General features: G+C 41.6%; 1 protein-coding gene across 1 annotated transcript in view; it reads right to left on the bottom strand.

Annotated features, from left to right (window-relative positions):
* LOC141133447 (complement C3-like) overlaps positions 1-15629 on the bottom strand; it is a 174436-nt gene extending 158807 nt beyond the window's left edge. The window contains exon 1 of the mRNA XM_073622829.1: positions 15478-15629. Coding sequence (XP_073478930.1) covers positions 15478-15542 — 65 coding nt within the window. The 5' untranslated portion in view covers positions 15543-15629. The remainder of the gene's footprint in view (positions 1-15477) is intronic.
* Between the last annotated feature and the right edge of the window lie 2147 nt (positions 15630-17776).

Here is a 17776-nt window from a genome sequence, read left to right as displayed (position 1 = left end):
TCTCAAATACCCCCAACAGGCCATGTTTTGGGAATTTCTCTTAGATAAAATAGCTGTCCAAAATACCAAGCCATTGACTCTTTGCAAGATAATGGAAAACCTGCAAACATGGCCTGTTGGGGGTACTTGAGGTCTGAGGTTGAGAACCACTGTATAAGACAACCAATTCAAATAAACGGGCTTCCCCAATGGAACACGTTAACACGTAGCACAACTTAACACAAATGCACCAAGTAGTGCGGCCTCTTGAACCCAGTTTAACTCTAATAGGAAAAATGTAACTCAATTGATACAGCCCTCCTGGCTAGGGTTGCCACCTCATCCCTTTAAACCCGAACACATATGAATTACACAGGTTCTGAGGCTAATTTAATGCAGATAAGGCACCAAGTGGGTTTAATTACCACCCTTATTAGCCGCAGAACCTGTGTAATTAATATGTTAGGGCGTGGCCTACACGACGCCGGAAGTGAGGTTTGCGTTCCACCACAGCCCGATCTACAACCAGGAAGTGACCTGTTCCCCTGGGCACCGAGCCGGCTGATCTTTTGAATGGTGACACGCAGCCTTTTCTATTTTGCTTGATTGACTGTTTTAAATGTACGTATATAGATTGAAGGGTTTTTTGGAAGATTGTGGGTTTTGACTTCAATAAACAGAATTACGCTATGTGCACACTTTTTTTCTTTTTACTCATCTGTGTGGAGTTGTGACCCCCCCCCTGAAAACCCCCCGGAGTGGGATTGAGAGAGAGGTGTTGAGGAGATCTTTTTGCTCTTGGAGGCTTTTATGATTTGCAGATCTGGTGAGTCTGACCCCCTAGGGGGAGAGTGTCAACACAGGGTGAAATTTCATTGACCGGTGGAAGGCGCACACTGGGATACGGCTGTATTGTCACTTATGGACATTCCTCTGACCACTTCACGGACTCTCTACTTCTCTGTCTGATGTTTTTTATGCGTAGTTGGCCGCATGATTTCTCATATAGTTTTGCTCAACATTAGCGCTGTTTTATAGTGTATGTTTACCCCTATAGTTTATGTATGCTATTATGGACATTTTCATGTAATTAATATGTGTTCAATTTTAAAGGGATGAGGTGGCAACCCTACTCCTGGCTGTGCTATCTGGCAGAAGTGTATGAATCCCAAAAGTGGACAAAATGACACATCCCTTGGCAGATAAGACTGTTTGCCAATGTACAACGTACAATATATTGCAGCTATGTATATACTGTAGCTGTTGTCCTTTTTTTTTGTTCTTTTACACAACAATCTTTGAAAGTCAGTTTTTACAGTTGAACATGTCAGGAATTGTGGTGTTAGCAGAAACCTGGAGAGGAAACATTTGCTGTTTTTTGTGCTTCATTAAAAGTTCTATGGATATATTGAGCAATCCTGCTGAATTCTAGAGATCAATAGCCCGACCTTCTAAAATTCTTTTTCTCTCTTGATGTCAGCATTAGCACTACTGGTATTTAAGTCAAACGTCCAGACCCAATCTCTGTGGCCAAAAAAAAAGGCCATTAAAACGACTAGTATCACCCATCCCCAAATGGTTAAGGCTGCCCATACAAAGACATTCCTTAGAGACCCACTGGCCATATTTTTTCACTGGACTTTCTATCTTCATTCACAAGCCCAACATCACTCTCTTGCAGATAGACTACCTAGTTATTTATTCTTCATTATGGAGAATCCACATGGGAAGCTTGCCACCATCACTTGACCTTGTACTGTCCATTAGTCACCAATTCAGTCAAACCAACTGGTCTGTGCTTTTCCCAATGAACTGGTAAAATTGTCCAGTAGGGTTGTTTACTATTCACCCAGGTCACCCAGGTCACCCAGGTCATTGCAGAAAGGGCAGGGATATCTGAAAATCAGAAGCACAAGCTCCAAGAAAAGGTGAGCTTCCTACTTCCTATGTGACCCAATGGTATTCAATTGGAATGTCATGTTTAATGTTTCTAGAGGCAGTAGAGGTGTATACTACTTCCCTATTGGCCAAAGATGTCACATATGACAACCTGTCCTAGAACTTCATCCGATTTTAGAGCCCAGTTCCACAATTTTTTTTTAGTTTTGGATAGAGTGGAAAATAATAAGTAAAAATCTCCCCCTAAGAACATTAGAAGTAGGCTTTTTAGATGATTCTCACCCACAACGGTATTATAATAAATGGTGGCGTGCTTGAAAAGTAATACTGTCTTGGGAGTAAGTATCTGCTGTCTGTGCACCCCCTGGTACCTTTTCTTATTTCATTCTCATCTAGCGCTAAGTTCTGAACCCCCCCCCACAATACACACACATAGTAATTTCCTTTTCTTCTTTCATTCCTATGTTTAGCAAGCAAGGTCCCTTGAAGTTCTACAGACTTTGTTCTTTGCTGGTCGTACGATAACTCAGAAATCCATACATCTACAATATGTTTTATGCAGACAAGAATGAGGATTAGAGATGTGCACGACAAAAAAAATGTGTTTTGTTTCTGATCTATTCATTAAGTTAACCATTTTGTTTCGTCATATCTGTTATGTTAGAATTATTAGTTTCCAGAATTCACTGAACATAAACAATATGTGCAATATCCATACACCGCCACCAGGTGTCTTCAATCAAGTGAAAGTGATATCTTCTTTAATCATTTCAGCCCTGGAAGGATTTGCCCCCTTAATGAACGGGCCATTTTTTGCGATAGGGCACTGCGTCGCTTTAATTGACAATTGCGCAGGCCTGTGACACTGTACCCAAACAAAATTTTTATTTTTTGCATTATAAACAAAAAGAAACCCACAATTTTGAAAAAAAGAAAAAAATTTTTTTTAAACTTTCTGCTATAATACATATCCCAAATATATATATATATATATATATATATATATATATAAAATGTACTCATCAGTTTAGGCCGATATGTATTCTTCTACATATTTTTGGTAAAAAAAAACTGCAATAGAGGTATATTGATTGGTGTGCGCAAAAGTTATCGCGCCTACAAACTACAGGATAGATTTAGGGACTTTTATTTATTTTTTTATTGTTTTTACTAGTAATGGCGTCGATCTGCGATTTTTAGCGGTACTGCAACATTGCAGCAGACAAATCTGACCCCAAATGACACTTTTTGGGCACCAGTGATATTATTACATTGATCAGTGGTATAAAAATGCACGGATCAATGTAAAAATGACACTGGCAGGGAAGGGGTTAACACTAGGGGGCGATCAAGGGGTTAACTGTGTTCCCTGTGTGTGTTCTAACTGTAGGGGGGATGGGCTACCAGGAACATGACAGAGATCACTGGGAACAGAAGATCTCTGACATGTCATTAGGCAGAACCTTGTTTACAGAGGCAGCTCCCCGTTCTGCCTCTGTACACAGGGATCGCGGGTCGCCGGTGGACACTGAGTCCGCGGGACCTGCGGGCACGCTCCCACAGAGCGCATCGGGCACGCCCTTGCACGGACCGGGCGTAGCGGGCGTGCCCTTGCACGGACTGACATACAGGTACTTTGGTTCGTGCAGGAGAGTCAACCTGCCACAGTAATGCCCTGTACACACGGTCGGACTTTCCGACGGAATATGTGCGATCGGAGCTTGTTGTCGGAAATTCTGACCGTGTGTAGGCTCCATCGGACTTTTTCCATCGGAATTTCCGACACACAAAGTTTGAGAGCAGGCCATAAAATTTTCCGACAACAAAATCCGTTTGCGTAAATTCTGACCGTGTGTGGACAATTCCGACGCACAAAGTGCCACGCATGCTCAGAATAAATTAAGAGACGAAAGCTATTGGCCACTGCCCCGTTTATAGTCCCGATGTACGTGTTTTACGTCACCGCGTTCAGAATAATCGGATTTTCCGACAACTTTGTGCGACCGTGTGTATGCAAGACAAGTTTGAGCCAACATCCATCGGAAAAAATCAATGGATTTTGATGTCGGAATGTCCGATCAATGTCCGACCGTGTGTACAGGGCATTAGTGTGCATGAACTGGTTGGAAAGTGCTTAAAAGTCCATAAATAAATGTGAAATCAGAAGTGCCTTCTTCCACCATCCCCTAGGCAAACATCCTACTCACCAAACGTGCATGACACTCATTACAGGTAGTCATAAACAGCATGTCAAGCAGAGATGTATTCTCGACGGAAAGGAAACCAGGTCATGAAGTTGCACACCCACCGGGCAAAAGGTATGGTATATCACATATGTCAAGAAGAAAAAGAAAGGCTCCTCGTAGTGCAGTTTGTAAAATGTATTGTGTCGCAGATAAAAAATATGCACTTACAGTATTCAAAACAAGTTCATTAAAACAAGCAGGGATGCCGATCGCGTCCCACCTGCGTTCCAAAGGATGGCGGAAGTGGCGTCATTCATGTCAATCCCAATAAAATACGTTTACGTTTTTGGTTGTAACATAACAAAATGTGGAAAATTTCAAGAGGTATGAATACTTTTTCAAGGCACTGTATTTATGGACTTTTAAAGAAGATATCATTTTCATTTGATTGAAGACATCTGGTGGCGGTGTATGGACATTGCATATATATTGAATTCATTCACGATTGTTTATGTTCAATGTATGGTTTATAATAGATGTTTTTTAGTTGAGAGCGCGGTATGAAAATTACTATTGTTATTTTCCTTTTATGACTTATTCTGTTTTGAGCCTCACTGCGAGCTGCTCTATCCTTTATTATTCAATTATTACACTTTATTGTGTAATTGTTTTGAGTTGATCCAGGGTGCGCAGGTTGAAGGTTTCTCAATTCCTTTTTTCACCAGTTTTCAGAATTCTGTTCAGATTTGTTTCATATATTCAGATTTGCTTTTTCATATTTGTTGTTCCGAATTGATTTGTAATTCGGAAATTATTTCAGGAGATTTGCTATATTCGTTTCAGCGTGTTAATTTGTTATTTTGGGAGATCACTTACGCACTCTGCTTGGTTTGGATGGAAGTGAATCCATCAGAATCTCTGAATCATAAAATAATGAATGGAATGAAAAATTTGGATTAATTAGTTATGTTATGCTTCAGAGATTATGATGGATCCACTTCCATCCAACCCAAACACAATAAGCCCTTTTTCACTTGTTTACCTTACTGTATTTATTACAATATGTTTACATTTCACATGTAGTGCATTTTTATTTTTTTATAAAAAATGTTAATACAACATAAAAACTAAATGGATCTGAATCAATTTGGATTATTCGTTATGTCATTGCATTATTTCAGGAGTTTCAAACATTAACAAGAGGGCGAAACTATCACATAATATCGTCTGAATGTGCCTCTTTATTGGTGACAGTGGGAGGAATAGTGTCCCATCATTGGTGTCAGTGGGAGGAATAGTGTCCCATCATTGGTGTCAGTGGGAGGAATAGTGTCCCATCATTGGTGTCAGTGGGAGGAATAGTGCCCCATCATTGGTGTCAGTGGGAGGAATAGTGTCCCATCATTGGTATCAGTGGGAGGAATAGTGTCCCATCATTGGTGTCAGTGGGAGGAATAGTGTCCCATCATTGGTGTCAGTGGGAGGAATAGTGTCCCATCATTGGTGTCAGTGGGAGGAATAGTGTCCCATCATTGGTGTCAGTGGGAGGAATAGTGCCCCATCATTGGTGTCAGTGGGAGGAATAGTGTCCCATCATTGGTATCAGTGGGAGGAATAGTGTCCCATCATTGGTGTCAGTGGGAGGAATAGTGTCCCATCATTGGTGTCAGTGGGAGGAATAGTGTCCCATATTTGGTGTCAGTGGGAGGAATAGTGCCCCATCATAGGTGTCAGTGGGAGGAATAGTGCCCCATCATTGGTGTCAGTGGGAGGAATAGTGCCCCATCATTGGTGTCAGTGGGAGGGATAGTGCCCCATCATTGGTGTCAGTGGGAGGAATAGTGCCCCATCATTGGTGTCAGTGGGAGGAATAGTGCCCCATCATTGGTGTCAGTGGGAGGAATAGTGCCCCATCATTGGTGTCAGTGGGAGGAATAGTGCCCCATCATTGGTGTCAGTGGGAGGAATAGTGCCCCATCATTGGTGTCAGTGGGAGGAATAGTGCCCCATCATTGGTGTCAGTGGGAGGAATAGTGCCCCATCATTGGTGTCACTGGGAGGAATAGGACCTCATGCCAGTGGAAAGAAAAGTGCCCCAAAGGCCAGATAAAGGCAAGCAAAGAACTATGTTTTAGAAGAAACTTCAGGCTGCGATTCCTCTTCATTGTAGCAGAGGAGGTAAGTATTCAAGAGGAAGTAAGTATTCACTTTCTTCTTTATAGCTACAGCTGTATTTGAAGTAACATTTTTGTGTTGCTTTAATTATAACTACATAGTTCCAAGATTTTGACTGTATTTGAAAGTTAAAATGTATGTACAGCAATAATTTCTTTTTTAAGTTTTGGGTAAAGCAAGGATGTGTTAAAACCCCTGCGTCTTTTTTTTTTTTTTTTTACTTTGTACCATCGGGGATATTTCCATTCACTTCCTGTCTCAGAAGTGCAACAGGAATTAAAAAAAAACCTGCCAAAGTGAGGCAAATTTCTCTCGTAGACAGTTGTCCCTGGAACAGGTGTCTCTGATTAAAGTTTTTCCTTTCCCTCTTCTCTGGGCACAGCTCTGTAGTTTTCTTTTTACACCTTCGGGTATCAGTTCCAGCAGCTGCAGAGTTTCATGCAGCCATTGGGCACGTCCCTCTCCTTCTCCTGCCCAATCACAGTGCTTTGTGTTATGTGAACTCATTCACAAAATACAAAGGCTTCTGTGAATGGACAGCAGAGGGAAGGTTTGGGCATAATCACTTTCTCACTGGAAGCATAGAGATAACTGTACAGGCGGTCCCCGGGTTACAAACAAGTTAGGGTCTGTAGGTTTGTTTTTAAGTCGAATCTGTTTGTAAGTCAGAACAGGTACATTTTAGTGTAGCTCCAGCCAAAAAAATCAATTTTTAAGCTTTTTGTGTAGCATAGGGAAGGGTTATCACCCCTGTAACGTTTGTTTTGCTGTCTGTGCCCCTGTTCAGAAGAATTCACCTCACTTTCTGTCCCAATGACAATTGAACTTTGAAACTTGTGGAAACAAGGATTGGTGATAAAGCATCAGTGGAGACACCTTTTTCCCATATTAACTCTTAGAAGAGAGAATTTCCCTTCCTAGGGGTAGATTTCATCTCACTTCCTGTTGTCTCCTTCCGTTTGTAAGTAGGAGTCGCGTGTAAGTCGGATGTTCATAAGTAGGGGACCCCCTGTACTTGCGGAGCTCCTTAAAACTGTCAGATGTATATTAAAGAGACGAGTCCTTGAGATGTCATGCATCTGGTTACACTTAACTTATTGTCAACACATTTTGCAGATTCATTGAATTCCTAAAGTTCAGCTTTAACTCATTCCTGTAAAGACTGGAAGTTCAGAAAAGCCAACAGCAACTTCTGGGGTAAGAATTGTATCATATTTTTTTTTTTACTAGAGAATGTTTTGAGTTAAAATAGTATACCCAAAGTTTTTTTTTTGGTCATACTTTTCTTGTGGATCACAGGAGGACAAAGGTAATTGTCCTCCTGTGACCCACAAGAAAAGTATGACCTCAGAGTCAGTTGATAGCGGGCTACTGCCTCTGGAAGCATCCTAACAATATTGTTGGGATCAACCCTGCTGCCTGATTGACAGCTTGCTTCGCCTTTCAGCATGCAGCTGAGAGCCAGATCCAGCCTGACCCCTCCAGTTGAGGAGTAAAGCGGAGAGCAGTGACTGATAGTCACCACTCTCCATTCCGAGCAGATCGAGAACCAAGCCATTAGTGGTCATGTGAATACACAGTTTTTGGTGTTAGAGCCGGAAAAGATGCTGTAGTATGGAGATGAGTATGTATGTTTATTTTTTTTTTTTACAATACCATACTTCTCCTTCAAGCTATAAAAAGCTGAGAGTTTAATACTGAGTGTCCAGTGAGGATCTCTGGCTTTACTTTGACTTACCTTATCTGTGTATTTGTTCCTGGTCAGTGACCAAGAAGAAAGAATGAAACCAAACAGTCAGCATAACAACCAGGCAATAAACCCCCCTCTCCCCCTATAATTCTCTTTAAGTCCCTTACATTAAAATGTAAAATCCCCCTTTCAGTGATAGGACATTCCATTGTCCCTCCATTGTCTCCTTACCCTTTCCTTCTCCTCCCATAGTGAGAACAATTAGCTCTCCGTCCTGTTCTATTCTTCTTGAAGACCCTCAGTGCTGGAATGTCCATTCTGTATTGTCCTAACCCATACGGTCAATATTTACTGACACTTTGAATTCAGCTTAATAGTAAACAAAGAACTACAGATCCAAAAGTTTCCTGGTCAAACACCAGATCTTTTGTCCAGTCTGAAAAAGATATCTTTGACTAAATGAACGAGTTAGTGACCACCAGAAGAAAAAAAAATGTAAGCAACTAGTGGCATATTTTTTGTATTTATTCTGAAATTCATTCTTCAATCCCATCATATATGTGTAGCAAATTTTACACCAATGTCACAGCAATTCCACCCTCCACTTATAATAATTGAACGCCAGTGCATTCATATTGATGATATCCCTTCCTAACCTCCATCCGCAGACCAAGATTTTTCTGTTGTCTATTATTTCATACGATATTTGCCAGTTTTCAGCTTTTTGAGTTTGATTTTGTACAAGAAATTGGCAAAATTTGCCAAATTGAGCAAATGGATACATTCAGCCTTCAACAGATCTGTTACAAACAGTGCCATGTATGGTCAGTTTAAATCCCCCAGCAGGGGTGGGGATGCATACGCATGCACAATCTGACCACCCTTAAGAAAAATAATAGGGGGCTGTGCTGCCTTGTGGGTAGGGATGAGGGAGGATGGTGCAGGTGGTCCTGACCCCAGTTAAAGAGTATGTAAAGCAGCCAAAACTCACAATGACAAATAGAGAGGGTGAACACACCTAGTAGAGGATTCTGAGAAGGGTTCTATAAATTACTTTCCTATTTTTAACCACTTAAGTACTGGAAGGATTTGCCTCCTCAATGACCAGGCCATTTTTTGCGATACGGCACTGCATCGCTTTAACTGACAATTGCACAGTCGTGCGACGTTGTACCCAAACAAAATTGACGTCCTTATTTCCCCAGAAATAGAGCTTTCTTTTGGTGGTATTTGATCACCTCTGCGGTTTTTATTGTTTGCGCTATAAACAAAAAAAGACCAACAGTTTTGGAAAAAAAAACCTCCAAATTTTTAACTTTTTGCTATAATACATATCCAATTTTGGTTAAAAAAAAAAAACAAGTTTTTTTTATCAGTTTAGGCCAATATGTATTCTTCTACATATTTTTGGTAAACAAAAATGCAATAAGTGTATATTGATTGGTTTACGCAAAAGTTATCGCATCTACAAAATAGGGAATAGATTTATGGCATTTTTTTTTTATGGTGGCGATCAACGATTTTTAGTGGGACTGCTACATTGCAGCGAACAGATCGGACACTTTTGACACTTTTTTGGGACCACTGACATTTATACAGCGATCAGAGCTGAAAACAGCCACTGATTACTGTATAAAATCATCTTTGTGTATTTCGAATAAAAATTTAAAATGTACTATTTTTCCAATACTCTTGTACTCATCTTATATTTAATAACCCTCACCCGGACAATCCCTTGGGACACTCTCTCTTCCAATTTTCCTTGATTACTGGGATGAGGTGTGGGGTTATATCTACTGAGGTTTGGTAGACTTTTTGGTTACAAACTTTTTCTAATTACTGTATAAATGTCACTGGCAGGGAAGGGATTAACACTAGGGGGCAATCAAGGGGTTAAATGTGTTACCCAGGGAGTGTTTTTACCTGTAGGGGGATGGGACTGCCTGGAGGAGGAGACCGATTGCTGTTCCTAATTAGTAGGAACAGCAGATCTGTCTTTCCTCACCTGACAGAACGTAGATCTGTCTGTTTACAATGACAGATCTCCATTCTGTCTCTGTCAGGAGCGATCGTGGGTGGCCGGCAGGCATTGTGCCCCCTTGTGGTCTTAAAGCGGCTGACCTACCATGATGGCGATTCGCCCAGGGGAGCCAACCTGCCACAGTACAACTGCGGCGGCTGGTCCTTAAGTGGTTAAACAGGTCAGTAAACTGCTGGTAGCAAATACAATTTGCCCCAACAATACATTATATATACAGTGGATATAAAAAGTCTACATACCCCTGGTAAAATGTCAGGTTTCTGTGATGTAAAAAAATGAGACAAAGATAAATCATTTCAGAACTTTTCCCACCTTTAATGTGACCTATAAACTGTACAACTCAGTTTAAAAACAAACTGAAATATTTTAGGGGGGGTTATGTGAATGTGGTTGCATACGTGTGCACACCCTCTTATAAATGGGCATGTAGCTGTGTTCAGAATTAAGCAATCACATTCAAACTCATGTTAAATAGAAGTCAGTACAGACCTGACATAATTTAAATTGCCTCTGATTAACCCCAAATAAAGTTTAGCTGTTCTAGTAGGTCTTTCCTGACATTTTCTTAGTCGCATCCTACAGCAAAAGCCATGGTCCACAGAGAGCTTCCAAAGCATCAGAGGGATCTCATTGTTTAAAAGGTATCAGTCAGGAGAAGGGTACAAAAGAATTTACAAGGCATTAGATATACCATGGAACACAGTGAAGACAATCATCATCAAGTGGAGAAAATATGGCACAGCAGTGAAATTACTACGAACTGGACGTCCCTCCAAAATGGATGAAAAGACGAAAAGAAAACTGGTCAGGGAGGCTGCCAAGAGGCCTACAGCAACATTAAAGGAGCTGCAGGAATAACTGGCAAGTACTGGCTGTGTGGTACATGTGACAACAATCTCCCGTATTCTTCATGTCTGGGCTATGGGGTACAATGGCAAGACAGAAGCCTTTTCTTATGAAGAAAAACATACAAGCCTGGCAAAATTTTGCAAAAACACATCTGAAGTCTCTCAAAATCATGTGGGAAAATGTGTTCTGGTCTGATGAAACCAAGGTTGAACTTTTTGGCCATAATTCCAGAAGATATGTTTGGCGCAAAAACAACACTGCACATCTCCAAAAGAACACCATACCCACAGTGAAGCATGGTGGTGGCAGCATCATGCTTTGGGGCTGTTTTTCTTCAGCTGGAACAGGGGCCTTAGTCAAGGTAGAGGGAATTACGAACAGTTCCAAATGCCAGTCAATATTAACACAAAACCTGCAGGCTTCTGCTAGAAAGCTGAACATGAAGAGGAACTTCATCTTTCAGAATGACAACGACCCAAAGCATACATCCAAATCAAAAAAGGAATGGCTTCACCAGAAGACGATTAAAGTTTTGGAATGGCTCAGCCAGAGCCCAGACCTGAATCCCATTGAAAATCTGTGGGGTGATCTAATGAGGGATGTGCACAGGAGATGCCCTCATAATCTGACAGATTTGGAGTGTTTTTGCAAAGAAGAGGGCAAATATTGGCAAGTCAAGATGTGCCATGCTGATAGACTTATACCCAAAAGGACTGAGTGCTGTAATAAAATCAAAAGGTGCTTCAACAAAGTATTATTTTAATGCCGCGTACACACGGTCAGACTTTTCGGCTACAAAAGTCCGACAGCCCGTCCGACGGACTTTTGGCGGACTTTCTAACGAACGGACTTACCTACATACGATCACATAAAAGTCAGACGGATTCGTACGTGATGACGTATAACGGACTAAAATAAGGAAGTTCATAGCCAGTAGCCAATAGCTGCCCTAGCGTTGGTTTTTGTCCGTCGGACTAGCATACAGACGAGCGGATTTCTGGGTCCGGCGGAGTTACGACGTAAAGATTTGAAGCAAGTTCCAAATCTAAAGTTCCGTCAGATTTGCGACTGGAAAAGTCCACCAAAGGTCCGGTGGAGCCCACACACGATCAGATTGTCCGCCGGATTTGGTATGTCGGCATCCGTCGGACCAGTCCAGTCGAAAAGTCCGACCGTGTGTACGCGGCATAAGGGTGTGCACACTTATGCAACCATATTATTTTAGTTTAATTTTTACTTCCCTCCACCTAAAAAATTCCAGTTTGTTGTTGAATTGAGTTGTACATCACAGAAACCTGACATTTTAGCCGATCTCGGCTCCTTACCACGTGATCAGCTGTCAGCCACCTGACAGTTGATCACATGATGTATACAGAAGATCGGTAATCAGTATTTTTTTCCCTCACGCTGTCAGGGTGAGGGAAAAAAGATGATCATCGGCTTCTATCAGAGGGACATCGGTCCTCACACAAAGAGCCGCGGCTGCCTCATCAGTGCCCTCCAATGCCACCTACCAGTGCCACCTATCAGTAGCCACCAGTGTCACCTACCAGTGCCCACAGTGCCACCTACCTTTGCCCACCAGTGCCACCCATCAATGCCCACCAGTGCTGCCAATCAATGCCCATCAGTGTCTCATCATCAGTGCCACCAATCAGTGCTGCCTATCAGCGTCACCTACCAGTGCCTACCAGTGCCACCTATCAGTGCCCATCAGTGCCACCTATCAGTGCCCATCAGTGCCGCCTATCAGTGCCCATCAGTGCAGCCTAATCAGCGCACATCAATAAGATTGAGACAATTCGAATCGAGATCTCCGCTCTACAGATATCTCCCTCACTTTACACTCCTTGTCCTCCTGCACAATCAATACTTCCCTCTTTTAACCCAGCTACTATAGAGGAAGTCGCTAAACTTTTTTCTAACGCCTACCTAACCTCCTGCCCCCTGGACCCTGTTCCTTCTCAAATACTACGGTCACCATCTGACTCTATCCTACACTTTTTATCTTCATCCTCTCACTCTCTACTGGCATCTTCCCTAACCCTCTAAAACATGCGCTAGTCACTCCCATACCAAAAAAGGCCTCACTAGACCCCACCAATCTTAACAACCTAAGACCCATCTCGTTACTCCCTTTTGCCTCCAAACTCCTTGAACGTTTAGTCTACAACCGACTGAGCGACCACCTCATTGAGAATAACCTTATTGATTCTCTTCAGTCTGGATTTTGCCCACAGCACTCTACAGAATCTGCCCTCCTAAAACTCACAAATGACTTACTAACAGCCAAAACCAAAGGCCATTATTCCGTACTCTTACTCTTGGACCTTTCCCCTGCCATTGATACAGTTGACCACCCCCTCCTCCTCAAAAAACTAATTTTGCTTGGTCTCCATGGCTGCACTCTCCGTTGGTTCGAATCTTACCTATCTCATCGCACCTCCAGTGTCACTTACAACTCCTCTTCCTCCTCTCCAACACCTCTTACCGTTGGGGTCCCCCAAGGTTCTGTCCTTGAACCTCTACTATTCTCGATCTACACGTACTCCCTGGGTCAGCTGATAGCCTCCCATGGCTTTCACTATCATTTATATGCTGATGACACCCAAATCTAGCCCTCTGCCCCTCAGCTCACCCCATCAATCTCCTCACGCATCATTGATTTACCAACAGATTTACCAGCCTGGATGTCAAACCACTTCCTTAAACTGAATCTATCTAAAAATTAGCTCTTAATATTTCCTCCCCCACGTGCCCCTTCCCCTGACTTCTCTATCAAGATCAATGGCACATCTATCAGTCCGTCCCCACATGCCAGGGTGCTAGGGGTAACCTTAGACTCTGAACTGTCCTTTCAGGCCACATCCAATCCCTGTGCAAATCATGCCGCCTTAGCCTCCGCAATATTTCCAGAATACGCCCCTTTGTAACTAATGACACCACCAAGCTTCTAATTCACTCCCCGGTTATCTCTCGCCTCGACTACTGCAACTCCCTCCTTATTGGATTACCTTTACATAGACTATCCCCCCTTCAGTCCATAATGATTGCTGCTGCAAGACTCATCCACCTTACCAACCATTCAGTGTCCTCCACCCCTCTCTGCCAATCCCTCCACTGGCTTCCACTCACCCAACAAATAAAATTCAAAGTACTAACAATAATTTACAAAGCCGACCATAACTCTGCCCCCAGCTACATCACTAACCTAGTCCCAAAATACCAACCAAGCCGCTCTCTTCGGTCCTCCCAAGACCTCCTGCTCTCTAGCTCCCTTGCCACCTCCTCCCATGCTCACCTCCAGGATTTCTCCAGAGCTTCTCCCATCCTTTGGAACTCCCTACCCCAATCTGTCCAACTGTCCCCTAATCTATCCATCTTTAGACGATCCCTGAAAACCCTTCTCTTTAAAGAAGCTTATCCTGCTTGTAACACTGTTTTACTTCCGCCATCAGCTCATCCCCCACAGCTATTACTTTTTGTATCAATTGACCCTCCCTTTTTAGATTGTAAGCTCTAACGAGCAGGGCCCTCTGATTCCTCTTGTATCAAATTGTAATGTAACTGTAATGTCTGCCTTTATTTTGTTAAGCGCTGCGCAAATTGTTAGCGCTATATAAATCCTGTATAATAATAATAAATGAAGGAAAAAAATTACCTATTTTAAAAATTTTATAACAAACTATGAAACAGTTTTTTTTTTCAATATTTTCAGTCTTTTTTCTTTTCAAAATTTTCAGTCCTTTTTCGTTTTTTTTAGCAAAAAATAAAAAACCCAGCAGTGATTAAATACCACCAAAAGAAAGCTTTATTTGTGTGGAATAGTTTCATTTGGGTACAGTGTAGCATGACCGCGCAATTGTCATTGAAAGTGTGACAGCGCTGGAAGCTGAAAAATGGCCTTGGCAGGAAGGGGGTTTAAATGCCCAGTAGTCAAGTGGTTAAAGATGCAATCAAATTGGCCCTGGGCCCCTCGGTCACACCAGTACACCGGTGTGACTTGTCATGCAATTTGACAGCTCCAAATCTCATGACAAATTGCACCCTATTGTCAGCAATGCAACTGTTCAAATTCGGTGCAACACCAACTTTGCGGCGTCGCATCGATTTGAAAAAAAGTAGTTCCTGCGCTACTTTTGCCGATTTCAGGTGCGACTTGCAAGTGAAGTCGCACGATTTCAAAGTCGGATTTGGTGTGACCCAGGGCTTCAATTTATGCATTCTCCTTTCTGGACTTGTTATTTGTGGCAAAAGTTGCCCCTTGTTATCCTCACAATTTTTTTTACCCCAAAAAAACAAGTCAGCAAATAAAAATGTAAAAAAAAAAAAAAAAATTCTAAAGCATCAATACACAAATAATGATCACAAACACAATAAAAAAAAAAAAAAAAAAAAAACAAACATCTCAAATACAACAAACGCTTAAATGAAATAAACAAACTACCCCAAATACAATGCCCTATACTACCCCAAACAAACTGCTAAACCCCCAAACTTTAAAGAAAGTAAAAAAAATGAGTATATTTCCCCTAAGCAGCTCAAAGAGTGAAAATGAGAGTAGCAAATGAATGAAAGCACTTCTTATTGGTATGAATCAATGTGCTCCAATGTTCCCTCATCCCTTTGTAGACAGTTGTAGGTGTGTTGTCACTTACTTTGACTGTGCGTAGGCTCCGGCCAGTACAGAGAACAGTGTCAGGCACAGTACTCCTCTCTTCATGATGCAGGCAGGTACTGTGCACAGCCCCTGATGGGCCAGGGTTATAAAGGATTAAGGCTTTCAGCAAACAATCCCATTAATCAGTAACTGGGACAAAAGCCAAAATCAGCAGTGGGGGAAAGTACAAACTTGTGCAACTCCCCACACAAAAACAACTAAACACACTTTTACCGATGGGTACAACGCACTTCCCGAAAAAAAGTTAAGGGCGCTGCAAGCTGGTTTTGTATATTTCTATCTTAATGGTTGGGGGCTAGAAAAATAACAATGAAAAATATATATACGGTATATTTTTTTTATGAATTCCAGTGGTCTGTGAATTCTGTGCAAAGGGTGCTCTCTGTATTTTTTTTTTATTTACTTATGACAGGTACTTATATAGCGCCATCAATTTATGCAGTACTTTACATATATATTGTACATTCACATCAGTACACAAATAATATATACATACACAAAAAAAAAAAAAAAATTACAACAAACTCTAGCCATATTAATTTTTTTTTATTACATATACAAAGCAGCCATTCTCAACCAGGGTCCCTCCAAATGTTGCTTGGGGTTCCTTGACCTGTGGCTGATTGACCTCCCATTTGATGGTACCTGCATAATTCTAGATCCAACGCACCTTGGCAGCTCACCTTAGCTCTCCGTGAGGTTGGCATTCTTACCATCACTGTAAGGGGGGCATTCTTCACACTGACCACCAACGTACGTTCGCACTAGCCAATTCTTTAAAGAGCGATCTAGGGTTGTTCTTTATAAGAACATGCTGCATAGTTTGACTTAACCAGTTAAAGACCAAGCCTCTTTCTGAGATTTGTTGTTTACGAGTTAAAAACTGTTTTTTTTTTGCTAGAAAATTACTTAGAACCCCCAAACATTATGCATTTTTTTTTCCTAACACCGTAGAGAATAAAATGGCGGTCGTTGCAATACTTTCTGTCACACCGTATTTGCGCAGCGGTCTTACAAGCGCACTTTTTTTTTTTAAAAAATAACTTTTTTGAATTAAAAAATAAGACAACAGTAAAGTTAGCCTGATTTTTTTAAATATTGTGAAAGATAATGTTACGCCGAGTAAATTGATACCCAACATATCATGCTTCAAAATTGCGCTTACTCGTGGTATGGCAACAAACTTTTACCCTTTAAAATCTCCATAGGCGATGTTTAAGAAAATTCTACTGGTTGCATGTTTTGAGTTACAGAGGAAATCTAGGGCTAGAATTATTGCTCTCGCTCTACCTATCACGGCGATACCTCACATGTGTGGTTTGAACACCGTTTTCATATGCGGGCACTACTCACGTATGCGTTCGCTTCTGCACGCAAGCTCGTCGGCGCGTTAAAAAAAAAAAAAAATCTTGTTTATTTTACCTTTTAGTTTTTTATTTTTACACTGTTTTTAAAAAAAATAAAAATGTTGTCACATTTATTCCTATTACAAGGGATGTAAACATCCCTTGTAATAGAAAAAAAAGCATGACAGGACGTCTTAAATATGAGATCTGGGGGTCAAAAAGACCTCAGATATCATATTTACACTAAAATGCAATAAAAAATAAAATAAAAATAAATTTGTCATTTCAAAAAATAAAATAAAAATATGGCCCTCTATGACCTATGGGCGGAAGTGACGTTTTGATGTCCCTTCCGCCCTGCATTGTTATGGAGACAGGTGGGGGCCATCTTTCCCTCACTCGTCTCCATGCCCAGCAAGGGTGAAGATCCGATCGCCGCTTACCGGAGCCTTCGATAAAAGTGATCTCGCCACAGAGACCACTTTTATCTGAAACCAGACCGCTCACTGAAGAAGAGGATACCGGGGTTATGACAGCTAGCTGCTGCCATAACAACGATATCCTCCTTCAACGTACCGATGTATAAAGATGGTGGGCGGTCCGGAAGTGGTTAATTAACAGCTTGTGGACCGCACTATGAACATTCACTGCTGCAGGGAGGCTGCTGTTTGCTGGATCAGGTATCTGGTACGTAATCAGCGCTTCCGAGTTACAGCACAAGCCAATCAGCAGGTTCTGGCCAATGATTGATTGCCGGGACCCGCTGATCGGCTCCGTCATTCACAGAATAGAGCTCTGTGTTGTAAATAGACATGTGCACACTGAAATATTTTGTTTCGGAATTTCGTTTTCGCCCGAAAAGTAAACTTATTTAGTTACTCCCGAAATTCGTTTTTATTTATTTCGTTTTTCGTTAAAAATTGCATTAGT

Source organism: Aquarana catesbeiana, linkage group LG03, assembly GCF_042186555.1.
Source record: "Aquarana catesbeiana isolate 2022-GZ linkage group LG03, ASM4218655v1, whole genome shotgun sequence".
NCBI classification, from domain to species: Eukaryota; Metazoa; Chordata; class Amphibia; order Anura; family Ranidae; genus Aquarana; species Aquarana catesbeiana.
The sequence above is the reverse complement of the archived record's forward strand: the minus strand, read 5'-3'. Positions and strand labels throughout refer to the sequence as shown.